This window comes from Pelecanus crispus, chromosome 2, assembly GCF_030463565.1.
Source record: "Pelecanus crispus isolate bPelCri1 chromosome 2, bPelCri1.pri, whole genome shotgun sequence".
Taxonomy (NCBI): Eukaryota; Metazoa; Chordata; class Aves; order Pelecaniformes; family Pelecanidae; genus Pelecanus; species Pelecanus crispus.
Genome location: NC_134644.1, coordinates 173,873,850 through 173,888,939, shown reverse-complemented (window position 1 = coordinate 173,888,939; position 15,090 = coordinate 173,873,850). Strand labels below are relative to the sequence as shown.

Genomic DNA, 15,090 nt, shown 5'->3' with positions numbered 1-15,090 from the left:
TGTGTGTCATATCATCAAATTTGAGTAGCTCCCAATCATTATCCTCTCAATGACATTTTTTCCCCCTGTAGACCTCAGCATTGAAAGGGTGTCTCAGGGAAGCTGTGGCTGTTTTAGTGAAGCACGAAGCATTTCACTGCCAGAAAAAAAGGGGCTCATCAACCTCCTTCTCAGGATTTTTTGGGGGTTGTGCACAGGGTTTTATTAGAGGCACACAAGCACAGGTTGTGTGGGAGCTTGGGGAGACCTGGGAAAAAAAAGCTCAGTCCACATCCAGTGTGCGTACAGCCCCTGCTCTTGCTGAGGATGACCCCAGAGCACCAGCCTTGATGGCTTTGCCCAAGTCCTCCCGCTGCGCAGAGCTGCAGCGCTTCATCCACTACTGCTCTCCACAGAGGAAAGTTGTAGGGGGAGATGTGGGTCCTGGGGTCCAGAAGCAGCTGAAAGTAACATCTGCTAAGCAGCTGGAAACTGCTGGAAATTTGAGGGTTTTAGGTCCACGTGCCCAAACTCTTGGCTTGAATCCATTTGAATTCACAGCATTGAAGATGGGTGAAGCCACACATCAGGGAAGAAGCTTATTCCCAAGTCATCTAAGAGTTCATGAGGCAGCTTGGCAGAGAGAGGAGTGGGGATATTTTGGCTGGAGCATGGGCACTTGTGGCATTACAGAGCTCACTGGAGGAGCGTGCCAACAACCATGGCCATCAGACCCAGCGTTGCAGAGCTACTTCCCACCCCATTGGTGCTCCTGCTGTCATCGGTGCAGAGGTCAGTGTAGCAGCATGACGTGGGTTTGTTCGCCCCTATCCCGTTATGGGAGATGCATTCTTCCTCACAGCTTCTGGTCACAGTGATGTTGCCAAAAAAGGGGTAACCTGAAACAGGTAGATCAGAGAGGGGGAGAAGAATAAGAAAGAGGAAGAAATGGTAAAGGAAAGTGCAGACAGCTGGCATCAAGAAACACTGACTTCATGCAATGGAGGGGAATTAAGAGTAAAGTGTTTCTAGGTAAATAAAGGCAAATAAGGGGTTGAGCATCTCTAATCCATGGATGCCTGTAATCCAGACTGCTCTTTGTAGGAACAGGTCCGCTGGTTCTCCCTGCTGCCTCTCTCTCTCCCTCCTGCTCCTTCTTAATTTATTCTAGTGTGGACAAAGTACAAAAGTCCCTGTGTATTTTGTTCCAGTGAGTTGCTCCTGCAATGGCTCTGCACAGAAGTTGGCAGCGCCAAGAAGCACTGGCGTAATGTTGGCACGGTCGCTGGTGAGACAGTTGGTGCTAGGTGAGAGTCTACAAACAAGGAGAGAGCCCCTGGGTTTCTGCGATATGTTTGCACACATCTATAGGCTCAGAGTCCATAAGGGCATAGGCGTAGGAAAGGCAAAACGACCCAGTAAGCAGGATGAGTCCTGTATGCTTCACTTTGAGGCTCTGAATCTGATGGATTTCTCTCCTTCCCACTTTAAAGTTGGATAAATCCACCTGGCTTCTTAAAGGGAAGTTAAAGGATAATCCAAGCTGGGACTGGGAGGGGGGAGAGGGAAGCACAGCCAGCAGGTTGAGGGAGGTCATTCTGCCCCTCTACTCCACTCTGGAGTCCTCTGCACAGGACAGACATGGACTTGTTGGAGCGGGTCCAGAGGAGGCCACAAAAATGATCAGAGGGCTGGAGCACCTCTGGTATGGAGAAAGGCTGAGAGAGTTGGGGTTGTTCAGCCTGGAGAAGAGAAGGCTGCAGGGAGACCTTCTCGTGGCCTTTCAATACTTAAAGGGGGCTTCTAAGAAAGATGGGGAGAAACTTTTTAGCAGGGCCTGTTGCGATAGGACAAGGGGTAATGGTTTTAAAATAAAAGAGGGGAGATTCAGACTAGGTCTAAGGAAGAAGTTTTTTATGATGAGGGTGGTGAAACACTGGAACAGGTTGCCCAGAGAGGCTGTAGATGCCCCATCCCTGGAAACATTCCAGGTCAGGCTGGATGAGGCTCCGAGCACCCTGATCTAGTTAAAGATGTCCCTGCTTATTGCAGAGGGGTTGGACTAGCTGAGCTTTAAAGGTCCCTTCCAACCCAAACCATGCTATGATTCTATGATTCTATGATCTATGATTCTATGGTTCTAAGTTCATGAAGTAATTTGGCCCATGAAGGATGCATCTCTCCTCACGAGCACTCACAGCAAGCAAAGAAACTTACCTGAGTCTACAGAATGCAGTGTTGTTGTGCACACTTTTGCTTTTGGCGGGCACAGGGTGACTTTTCTACACTCAGCAATGTCCGTTGGTTCCTTGCACGTGTAACATCTTAAGGACTGGGCTGCAGAGAGGAAGAGAATGGGTCTGAGGTGGTTGCAGCAGCGAAGACAGACAGCAAGTCTGCAGCTTCTCTGCTCTGTGGTGGGGACTATGTGATGGTCAGTGGTTCATCCCCCTTGGCCAAGACACAGTGGCCTCAGAAACTAAGCACAGCTGAAGGCAGTGGCAGAGCTTGGATATGTCAGGGGGAAAAGACCAAGCCCCAGCACCAAAGGACAAGGATGGTGTTGCAGGAGTTGAGCATAATCACTACCTTGGGGGCTCAGTAGCCCAGAAAGAGCAGGGATCTAGAGGGCTGTGTTGCTTGAAGAGCTCTGATAGGGTCTTTGCATCCTCTGTTAGAGATGCTGTAACAGAGAGCAAAATAGCTCCATTTGTTGAGAGCAGCATTCACTATCACTGAAAGACTGGCACTTCCCCCGTCCCTCCACCCACACTGACAGCTCCTTTGTGCTTGTTTAGAGGGATTTCTGCAGACCTGAGTAACTCAGAGCAGAATTTAAATCTCAGAGCTGTACCAGAGATCCTAAGGGCTGAATGCGGCCTAAAAAATGCTTTCATCAGGGGCTACTGCTGCTTTTTAAGAGGTGATGCTACAAAGCTCTTGCTGGCTGCCTGCCGACACAGGGATACCTTTACATATGCAAGCATTGATCACAGCAGTTGCTCAAAAGTCTCGGTATGAGTCCTGTCTGTCCACAGCCAACAGATACTGAGTGTGCATATTTTTCAGAGTCATGCTGCTGTGACTTGATGACAGAAACCAGCCTGGTTTGATATTTCTCTCTTCTACCTGCCTTGCACCAACACGGCAACTGAAGAACAACCCAAATGTGTTCACTGCCATCTATTGGTAAAATTGCAGGGTTGCAATGTTTTCTTGTTATAGTTCTGCAGCATCTGCTGTTAGAGAGAAACCTCTGGGACTTTGTGATAAGGCTAAACATTTTTGAAGGCAGTTGTTTGAACATCTGACTCTAGAAAGAATTTACAGGGCATCTACTTCTCTTAGCACCTCCTTTGGAAAATTCAGCTGTGCAGTAGAGCCTACATTATGCAAAAGCTTTCTTTGTCCTCTTTGCAGAGGTAGGAAGGGCTTTTTAACGTGAGCAGTGGTGGTGGTCTTGTGGCCATATCTTTTGTAAACAGGTGCGGTGGAGCCATCCCCGTTTATGCGAGCTGAGGACCTCAGTAGATCTCTTCCAAATGACCCATGAGAGCTTGTTTTATATTTTAACATGTAGCATACACTGAGAGAAAAGACACAACATTGTCAACCCTGCAAGCATAAGGATGTTTGTGAGAGTGTTGGGCTTGCTCAGGTATGGATGGAGCACTGTTAAAGCATCTGAGAAACTGATCTGCAACCTTTGGGTTGAGCTGGTTTCTAAAACTCATCATTTTCATAGGTGAGCAGGGCAGTGCTATGGGCTCTGGGGGAGTTACTTCCAGTTAAGAGCAAGTTTAAGGAAGAAAACCATCAGCCCCTTATCTTTCACTGTCTCTGGATAGAGCACTCGGAGGATACTGGTTTTGTAGAAAGGTTGCAGTGGAAGAGGAAAGCCCAAAACTATAAGGACCAGAGCAAAAGAGAAGAACTGAACACAGAGGACAGTGCTGTGTCCTGATCTGAGGCCAATAATTCACCGTTCATCACTGTCCGACAGCCCCTTCTATCCCTTGACTTCAAACCTCTGGAAAATGAGTGGTATATTTTGAGTCACAGATATATTCCTGAGCTGCAAGAGCTGTGCCTAGACCAGCTGCCTCCCACTGGATCTTCCCAGAAAAGACATTTCTGCCTCCATCTCAACTATAAAGCAAAGGGTGGTGATGCCTCTCTTTCCATAAAGTGCTTTGAGACCTGTCGGTGGAAACCTGCTCTGTCAGTTCCTCAGCAACCCCATTAAATCCAGGACAGGACTGGACCCCAAAGGAGGAAAAGAAACACATAATAAGCCACCTGTGAAATATCTTAAAAGAAAGGAAAAAAAAACCCCAAGCCCAGCAGGTACTGAAATGTAAAAAACTGCAGTAGCTGTATAGAAGTAACTGCGCCTGTCCTGGTTCACCCCTGTGGTGGCTTCAGCCAGCAGTTGGGTTTGCTTTAGAGACAGGTAGAAGGAAGAATGAAGGTAAGGGGGTTAAAAAAACCCAATGCAGCCTGAAGAAGAGACCCAACACACTTCCATCCATAACGAATTGCAAGGTGTATGCCTTTCAGCCTTCTTCCAGTTCCAACCCTCTGAATGATCTCCATGTAGACATGACTGCACATGGAGATGTCCGACACCGCACAGGCTGCCTTTTCTCTGAGATCTTTCAGAGTCCCATGAAAGCAGCCTGATGATCTCTGGAGCACATGGGCTGTAGGTTAAAACCCACTGGGTTTGTGTCACCCCAAGAACGACTCTGTTCCAGGCCAAGGATGTATTTGCAATAGGTGACAAATAGATGGAGTAAGAACACAGCGATGACCAGACCCCCCTGACAGCTTTCCCAAGACCAGACCCATCAGAGACCAAACCTAAACAGACCCAGGAGAATTGCCTATCTCCACCTATATCCTAATCTCTAGAAATTAGTGAAAACGCTGGAGCTGGTGGTTTAACAAACCTTTCCAAAATCCTTGCAGTTATTTCTCAAACCCTCACCCACATCTATACAGAAGCCTCACCCTCTGGTTTTCAGAGTTTCCAACTGCCAGCTGGGAGATTTTAGGGGTGGCAGGAACTTGGGATGAACATAACCCAAGCTGTCCCTAAGGGTACAGGTTGGCAGCTTAAGTAGAGGCTGTTGCTTCAAGTCCTTGCCCACGCTCCTACTGCTCTTGCCACGTGGCTGTCATTTACACCTTAGTCTTACAAAGTAATGTGGCAGTCCCCTCCATCCTTGGGTGCAGTGTGAGAAGGGACAGGTGACGGGTATCCACCTATGGGTCCAAATGATATGCACTGCTGTCCATCAGGCGTCACGGCTCTCCCTGCCAGGAACGCGTATCCCCCTTCCCTATTCACCCTCCCCATTGACCTTCTTAAATACATAAAGGCATTATTTCCCCTACCTGGGGTTTACCAGGTCTTTCTGCATTGATGCCTTTTCCCTCCCCTGCCACGCATTTCCCAGGGGAAATTCCTGCAATGTCAGGAATGCAGCAGTCTTACCCAACTCCACGTATGCCAGGCCAAGCAGGAACCCAACCAGAAACGTCTTCATACTGAGAGCAATTCTGTGCAGCCAGGAGAGTAAAGGAGAGCTGCTCTCAGCGAGCTTTATATGTTTTCCCACCCTCTACTTCCTGTGGATCCCATGGGCGGATTCCCTCAGAGTGATCAAGGGAGAGCTCATGTCCAGCCTGGATTGGGATTTGTAGAAGAACAAGTTCCCCGAGGAGGTGATGTCACCGCAATGAGCAGAGTCCTGCCATACGTCATCTCTTCTTCAGGTTTATGTCCTGGGGCTGGTCCCATGGAAAAGGAAAAACACAGCTTGCACTGCAAGGGGTCACCCCACGCAGTTGCTTGGATGGGGAATGTGACAAGGTGTGTTTGTTCCTTGTCTGGCTCCACAAGCCGAGAGCTGGGTTGTGTCATGCGTGTCGTGTTGGGCAACAACCGTCAAGATACAAGCAGCAGCAGGCTGGGCTTCCACATGTGTTGGCTCAGCCTCACCAAAGCCTGTGCCATTTTTTCATGCCTACTGCTCTCCAGGCTGGCAAGTAGGAAGCTGACGTGGCTGGTTTTGCCCAAAGCGTGTCTATTTTCATAAATCCAGTGCAAAAGCAGGGCCGGTTTCTGGCTCCCAGGGGCTTAGTTATTCACTGAGCCCTAATGCTGAGCTGCTGGGCATGGGAGTCACTGAAAGGCCAGTGGAGGTGAGCATGGGAGATGGTGCTTCCAAGTCTAGGATTTGGATGCGTCATTTTGTTTCAGGTCCCAGGTCATGCTAGCAGAGCCTGCCAGCACTGTGCCTTCTTTTGCAGAGGTGTCAACCAAATTTTATTCTAAAGCTGGGAAATAAACCCAACATGGAAAACTGGATCAATTTTCCTACTGCAGTACCTTCCTGATAGAAAGTTTCTCTTTATGCATATCCCATATGCAAAGTTTTCCTTTTATGCATTTCAAGGCAACCCTTTCAGACATCTATTTTTTGTGTCTTACACAATATTTATGGAAACAGCTTAAAAGCTTCCAGTTATGGAGAAATGCTTTGCTTCTCCCTTTGACTGAGCCAATGGCATTTTATATTTTGTGGGAAAGCTGATAGACTTTTTGTTGGTTTTGTAGTGATCCAGGATGGGAAACCCCAGCATTATGCAATGTCCTGTAAAACAGCTGAATAAGCCACAGAAGAAAAATTTGTGAATCACTTTGAAGTACTCGGAGAGTTCAGGGTTGGAGACAAGGTGAGTGCATAAGCTGATTTAATGACTGGGGGTTTGCTTGTCACAGGCTCTTTGCAGTGATGCATGTGGGCGTTGCTACCATTTGTTGCAGCCTATCCCTTTTCCCAGTTTGAGAATAGGGCTTTTTGGAAAAGTACTGTTCCCTAAAGGGTTCACAGTAACTTGAGAAGCATTGCTAATGAAAATTTCCACAGTCACAGCTGAAACAAAACCTATTGAGCTGGGGCAACAGGATCAGTACTGTGTCATGGGAAAGGGAGGGAAAGACATGCACCCTGACGCTCACTTGGCTGTGAGAGTGAAAGCCATCATTTATCTTTACTTATCTTGCTGTGCTGTCAGGGACCAGGTACATAAAGAAAAACAGCTCAAACATACCTCCCTGGGTATATAGGAAAGAGAAAGGCTGTGAAAGCCACCAGACCTGGTTACATCCAAATCCTTTCTTGTAACTGGGCAGTTCAAGGCACATTTGAGCAATATCTTAATTAACAGCCATGAAACTGGAAAAGATCCAGTGCTTTAAGCATTCAAGGTGGTTATGCCTCAATAGACAAGCACAGCAGGGTTGGCACTCCAACGTTCACGACACTAAAAGGCTGCTTGGCAGATTGTGTGTAGCTTGCAGAACTGGAGATGTCCACACAGGCATGTTGTAATGGTCTTCCTGTGCTTGAAAGGCATTGCGTACTGAGAAAGCCTTAGAATAAATCAGTGTGGTTGAAGGAATAGTGATATAAATAGGAAACTAAATGAGTCTGTCCAGCTTGGTGGAGGCTGTCCATCACTGCGGTGTCTGGACAGGCGATGCATCAGCACAATAGGATAATTTGTCTCTGGCCAGTGTAAAGCCACTTAATTGTCTAATGGCTTGAAAAGGTTTGAGATCTGGCTGTAAGGCAGAGAATTGGGAAACCACCAGAGCTGGGGCTGTTAAAGCTCCTGCAGACTGGCTGAGTATGCGGGAGTGCCAGACTTCAGTGAGGGAGAAGTTGGGAGCATGCCAGTAAAACTGCGGAGGAAAAGGAAGACCTACAGGTATTGGTTGATCTAAAGATAACTAGGAGCCTCCGGTGAGATGAAGCCCTGAAAACAAAACCAAAACCAAACACAGACAAACGCAGGTGGTGTCAAGTTGTGTGTTGGGGTATAAGGGAGGCTGTTAGCAGGGTGATTATGGAAGTGTGAGCACCCTGGCATGAAGCCCTGGTGGCTTCCCATCTGGAATTTCATTACCCCTATCAAGAAAAAATAGGGTCCTAATGGAAAAAAAAAAAAATGCAGATGGAAACTAATAGGAAGACTGGGAGAACAGGATCCAGTCCAAAAGATGACACTGGAAAACACTGTCCCCTTTTAGTCTAGCGGAACAGAGGTTGAGTGGAAGTATGTTTTTTTTTCCCCCAAAATAGAATCATAGAATGCTTTGGGTTGGAAGGGACCTTTAGAGGTCATCTAGCCCAACCCCCCTGCAGTGAGCAGGGACAGCTTTAACCAGATCAGGTTACTCAGAGCCCCGTCCAACCTGGCCTGGAATGTTGCCAGGGATGGGGCCTCCACTACCTCTCTGGGCAACCTCTTCCACTGCTTCAGTACCCTCATTGTAAAAAACTTCTTCCTTATATCCAGTCTAAATCTCCCCTCCTTTAGTTTAAAACCATTACGCATTGTCCTGGCCCTACAGGCCTTGCTAAAAAGATTCTCCCCATCTTTCCTGTAGGCCCCCTTTAAGTACTGGAAGGCCGCAAGAAGGTCTCCTCACAGCCTTCTCTTCTCCAGGCTGAACAACCCCAACTCTCTCAGCCTGGCCTCATAGGAGAGGTGCTCCAGCCCTCGGATCATTTTGGTGGCCTCCTCTGGACCCGCTCCAACAGGTCCATGTCCTTCTTGTGCTGAGGGCCCCAGAGCTGGACGCAGTGCTGCAGGTGAAGTCTCACCAGAGCAGAGTCGAGGGGCAGAATCCCCTCCCTCGACTTGCTGGCCACGCTTCTTTTGATGCAGCCCAGGATACGGTTGGCTTTCTGGGCTGCAAGCGCACATTGCCGGCTCATGTCCAGCTTTTCACCCACCAGTACCCCCAAGTCCTTCTCCGCAGGGCTGCTCTCAATCCCTTCATCCCCCAGCCTGTATTGATATCATTGAAATATAGATTGAAATATACAAATACATTGAAAGCATCAAAAACAGAGCTACAGAAAGAAAAATTCCTTAAGGTAAAATGTCACACTGGACTAGAGCTGAGTTAAGACTACCATGAGTTAAATTAGACTGGGAATCAGAGGTAGGGTCTTAAACGCTTTGGGTCCCTTCTAAAAGCAAAGGCAGGGTACAAATCCCAGCTGCTTAAGATGGAGCTTGGTACATATGTAAAAGAAGTGGCTTGATATAGCAGTTAGTTAGGACAGCCTTAGACAGCTCGTAGGACTCAGGACGACCTAAAATCCCATCTGTCTTTGTCAGTGGTGGAATAAACCCTGAGCAAGGTTTTGCACACTGAATGACAGGAACCATAAGGGACTCCAGCTGAAATGTCATTTCAGGTCTAAAGAACTGAGAATATAAATGAGGCGTGGTGTGTAGGGAGAAAGACTTGTGTGCCAAAAGCCTCTCTGAATTTTCACTGGTATCAATCCAGTTTTAGGCTGGATTGGTTTAGTGTGGACTTGGTAGTGTAGGTTAATGGTTGGACTGGATGATCTTAAAGGTCTTTTCCAACCTAAACGATTCTATGATTCTATAAAACCACTACCAGCCTGTCCCTGTGGGACTGTCCTTATTTATAAGGTAATCTAGGTAGATATAATGTCTCTCTGCTTATCACATATGCAAGGAAAGGCAGGTGATGTAAATTCAGTGTTCACAAGCAAGAAGGTGATGTGCTTTATAACTATCTGATTTAACTTCCGTTACAGTTAATTTTTGTTTGAATGAAAAAGAAAGAAAATTTTCTAGACATGTCCTGTGCTAGAGAGTCTACTCCAAGCTTTGATAAGCTGTTCCAGTGGTCAGTTATCAGCCATGGCATCAGTCTAAGTTATGTCAGTGTCTTTCTTGGGAGCTGCTTCTCAGGAATGCAGTCTGCTATCAGGTTTTCAGATATCATAGTGATGGCTGGAGAATAGGAAAATAGAGAGACTACTGATGTGTGTATTGAGCCAACTTGAGTTCCGCTCCTGTTATTCAGGGAGCATAGATTTTTGCTGGGGACCATTTGGATGACTGTGTCTGTGGGCTCTACTATCTTCATCTGTGACTCAGCAGTGGGAAACCATGCTGGCCATGACCATAGCTGCAGTGATGCCTGATGATGTGTTCAGCTAATCGAAGCTCCCACCTCTCATGGGTGTGCGCTAATAACAAGACTATAGGCTTGTTCGGGTGGAGTTGCTCTCCACCCTCCTGATGAAACTCTGCCACTGGGCAGAAAGGAATGCAGGTTTCATTGGGCTGGAGAAGGGTGAAAGTGTGAGCATCACTTGGTAAGCACCCTTCCCCTAGGAGCTTCTTAGGTCTTCCAGGGGCTGTTTGATACAAAACTCACGTGTCTCCACATAGGGGAGTATCAAAGAGAAATCCAGAGTCCCAGCGCTGACTCAGTTAATCTGTAAAGAGCTTTTATCCTTTTCCTCCTATGTCTGTGCTTCATTTTGATGATTTGCACACCCTGTCTGAAAATGTGAGATGGGAAATCGAAACTCTCCAAGCAGAGAAGGAAATTGTGTTTACATCTCCCAAGTTCTGGCTTAAGCACACTAACCTCTAGGCTAAAAAGCAGGTGCACTTCTGCAGATGGGAGGAAATCCTCCACCCCTGCTGTGTTTTTAGAAAAAGAAGTGAGGTCTGTTCAGTGCTCTAAGGAAAAAAAGGGGAGCCCAGGGACATAGACTCTGTGTCTGCAGGTTCCTCTTCTTCCAGCTGCAGAGTTGAGGACAATCCCTTCAGGCATCACCTCACCACCTGTGCTTGGTCAGCCCTGGGAATGTGGGTCTCCCAGGTATTTGCAGAGGGCATACAAAGTGTCCAACATGTGGTTCTGGACTGCATCGCAGAGGGATGGATATCTACAAGTTAGGCATTTTAGGGATCCTTTAACCTGTACTGGTCCTACTGTGGACTTGAGGAGTGCATAGGGTGTGTAGCAGTTTGCATGCTCCCTGGCCCTGTTATGGCCTGAGCCCACTGGATCTGTCCCAGGCAGTGCCCAGGCACACTCTGAAGCATAGCATGGGCCAAGGATGTTTCAATAAGGCCATTAAGTTTTGGGGGAATAAGAAAATTCAGTATGAGATTTGCCAGTTGTTGTTAGGATCAGAGAATGTATCCTGGCCCCTTTTAAAGACCACATAGCAAGGATGTGTCCTCAAATGAAAGCCTCTTGCATTCGTTGTTATGTTCTGATTCCCCTTGCTGTCCTAGTGATAGCTGCTGCAAACCATACGTGAAAGCCTTTGCATTATGACCCGTAAGTGCGTGTTCTAGCATGTGAGAGGATCTTGTGACCATGTGATTTTTCCGTTGAAAGTTGTACGATTCAGAGCCAAGGCTGAAGGGTGCTGGGAGCATTCATGGGAGCTGCTGTTGGTTGGCAGTCTCCAATGTCTTGGTCCACACTTTGATCAGCTCATGGCGTTGTCAATCTCTGAGCAACCTTCTGCAGTAGTGCAGGAGTGGACAACATGCAAAGACTGGCCAATTGCAGGCCCTGGTCTCCCTCCCCTTAGCAGGGAGATTTCCTCTCTTTATCAAATAGGCTATGGTTGTGCAGAGGACAGGAGAAAGGAAATGGAGTTCTCCGATTTAACTTAAGATATCACTTACCTTTGTCAAAGCCATGGAGTGTAACTGAGGTTGTGACTGAGAACCAAAGTGATTGACATCACTTTGTCAGCCCTTCAATATCTCATCATCAGGGCCTTTGACTAGCAGGGCTGAGAGTTATGTCAGGAAGCCTGTCCCTCATCCTACCACTTCATGTCCCATATTGGCAGCAATATCTATCACCAGACACAGACCTAGATGCCTTACCATGAGCTAATCTAAATAGTAAGCCTTGCTAAATAATAAGAATAGCTTATGGTGCATGTTACTAGGGGTATCCAGCACAATAAAAAGAATAAATAAAAAGAATAGCGTAACAAAGAAGCCAGTCCCTATCATTGGGATCTATGTGGCCAGGGCTAAAAGTTGTGGGATCACTTATTAACAGAAAATGCGGAAGACAATAACCTTTGAAAATTTGCAGTCACAAACAGATTGAAGGAGGTCACAAGATCCCAAGTGGGAGTCATCTGATTTAAGCACAGCCTTCTTTCAATAACATAGATGTCTCCTGGGTGAATCACCATACGTCTTTCTTTTTGTGGTCAGGCAGACACATGCACAATTCTTCAGAACTGCTTTAGACAAAAGCCTCATCAAAAATGAATGGCACTGTGGATTACCCGTTTCCCTTCACTAGCTTTGAAAGGCACCTTTCAAAGGTGAAGGCCTAGGTCTCCTGGACACCTCTCCATAGTAAATGCGTGTATTTTGTCAGGTGCATCCCACTCCAGTGTTTGTTAGCTTGGAAGGTACAAAGTCAAATATCCCCACAAAACATAACTATCTCTGATAAGGAGCTGAGTGGCCAGTGGAACAGGAAAACATAACCATGTATGAGTCCCTAGGCATGGGTTTTAAAAAGACATGGAGAAGAAGGTCTCTGAAGAGCAGCTCATTCCAGATGTCTTTGAGATTGCACTCAGGATGTTGACAGGGCACTGCAATGGCTCAGACACTTCTGTTGGACTGCAGTTTTTTTTGGAGGCTGCTGCCCTCAGAGTATCTTCAGATTTTGAGAACAGATCAGAACCTGAGGATGTGGCTGGGAATGAATATTGTTAGCTCATAGATAAGGACTCTAGTTTGTGGGACTATGAAGTTATTTTGCAGGTAAAGAAGTAATAATAGCTCATGTCATGGTGACAGAAAAATTCCACTGACGTCTTTCTATCTACATTCTCAACATTGCTGTCGGGGTGGAGCTTCCCTAAGTAAATGACTGATGGAAGAAGCTTGCTCTGGGGTCTGATGGGGAAGCTGCTGTGTAGACTCAGGCTACAGGTGTGGAAATGGTGCTTTGCTTTCCCAACCACTAGAAAGGTTTGCCTGTTAGCAAACACATTTTCTTCCATGTGACATTACGTTAGGGACTTCCTGGCTATGTTCCCAGCATATGTCTTCCTTTTGCCTGACATCAGTATGTTGCTTAGTTGAACCGAATGCATGATTGTCTATAATTCTGTTGGATATCTGTTGGTTATTTTTCTGATGAGGCTACTTCCATGGTTAGTTTGGAAGAAAAAAATGTTGCTAAAGACAAAAATACAGCGGAATTTTGAAGCTACTACTGCATGAATAACAGTGATTGAATGTGGCTACAGAATAACTTGTATGGGACATCAACAAGACTTCTTTGACAAGGAGAACAGCAAACAATTAAAAACTGCTCATGGACTACTCACAGTTCATACTCTGTCATGTACTAAACTTGCAGCATAATAAATCTGTTGTGATTTTAATAATAAAGGATCAACCATTCAAAATCTGCCCACTTGGTCATGAGTAAGGTTAGAGATCCTCCTGCAGATGTAGAATGAGAATGGCTGTGATGCATGGTGTCCAGTCTTCTCAGTAATTATATTCTCCACCCTAGAATCATAGAATCATAGAATGCTTTGGGTTGGAAGGGACCTTTCAAGGTCATCCAGCCCAACCCCCCTGCAGTGAGCAGGGACATCTTCAACTAGATCAGGTTGCTCAGAGCCCCGTCCAACTTGACCTTGAATGATTCTAGTGATGGGGCCTCCACTACCTCTCCGGGAAACCTGTTCCACTGCTTCACCACCCTCTTTGTAAAAAATTTCGACCTTATATCCAGTCTAAATCTATTCTTCTTTAGTTTAAATCCATTATTCCTTGTCCTGTCACAACAGGCCTTGCTAAAAAGATTCTCCCCATCCTTCCTACAGGCCCCCTTTAAGTGCTGAAAGGCTACAATAAGGTCTCCCTGCAGCCTTCTCTTCTCCAGGCTGAACAACCCCAACTCTCTCAGCCTGGCCTCACAGGAGAGGTGCTCCAGCCCTCGGATCATTTTGGTGGCCCTCCTCTAGATCCGCTCCAACAGGTCCATGTCCTTCTTGTGCTGAGGGCTCCAGAGCTGGACGCAGTGCTCCAGGTGAGGTCTCACCAGAGCAGAGTCGAGGGGCAGAATCCCCTCCCTCGACCTGCTGGCCATGCTTCTTTTGATGCAGCCCAGGATACCCTCCCCTCATGCTTCATGAAGAGCACATACCTTTGGTACATGCCTGCAAATGACAGCTGAAGAGGACAATGTTTCCCAAATGGGTCTTTGTCACGAATCCCTTTCTTGCTCTCCCTGTTTTTGAGTCAGTGTCTCAAATGAGAGGACATTCTGGCTCGAATTGGAGAAAGAAATGTCATCCCCATACAGAACTGTGCCAATCTTTCCTAGTAGGACCAGGCTCCTTCCTCATTCATCCATGTGTCCAACTTGAAATGACCACAGCCAATGCTCTCTCCACTTGCCTTCCCTAGGTGTGTTTCTTCTGGCTTTCCTACATGTTTCCAGTGCTCAGCTGCTTGCCCAGAGTTTAGCTGTTCAGATTAATTTTGATCCAATCTGGCTTCAGCTCCATTTAGCTACCTGCAACACAGACCAATTATCTCTTCCCTTCCTCCCCCATATCTCCCCACCTTGCAGAGATGTTTTTTGAGATGGCATAATCTGATGGCTGGGCTCAGGACTCTAACACACTTGGAACAATACTGTTCCCTGATCCAGCTGAATTTTAGATTGATTCAGTTTCAGATAAACATACCAGAGATAAATATTGATATATGGTGGCTAGAGAAAGGATGAGTGAACTGTGAGTTCAAGGATGTGGATGCAAGGCATGAAGCTTGTGGTACCCTGAAACCAAAGATTCAGAAACCTGTCTGGAATTTATTTCCCTAACAAAGAGGGAAAGTGGAGAAAAAGACATCTACAGAAGAATAACTGTGGCCTGAAATGGGTGAGTAACTGTTTCAAAGATTATATTAGGAATGAAAAGGAAGCCTAAAAGAATGGAAGCAAAAACCAAGCGGCAGACAAAATTACATGACAGCAGTTAAGAAATACATAAAATAAAAATCTGCAATGGTCAAAATGACTTACATCTCAGGAAAGACATTAAACGTTAAAATTATTCAGCCCTTATATTGAGAGACAAAAAGAAAGTAGTGAAGATGTGATAGATGAAAACTGAATATTAAATTAAACAACTTACTTATTCAATATAGAAACTGCTTTTGACTTTGGGGGGT

The 15,090-nt window shown here is 46.4% G+C and overlaps 1 protein-coding gene across 1 annotated transcript; it reads right to left on the bottom strand.

Moving 5' to 3' along the window:
- Nucleotides 1-675: 675 nt before the first annotated feature.
- LOC104029474 (secreted Ly-6/uPAR-related protein 1) lies at nt 676-5,531 on the bottom strand. The gene is made up of 3 exons (XM_009480825.2): nt 5,480-5,531; nt 2,197-2,316; nt 676-878 (listed from the first exon to the last, which is right to left on the bottom strand). The coding sequence occupies exons 1-3, from the start codon at nt 5,529-5,531 to the stop codon at nt 676-678; spliced, it is 375 nt and encodes a 124-aa protein (XP_009479100.2).
- Between the last annotated feature and the right edge of the window lie 9,559 nt (nt 5,532-15,090).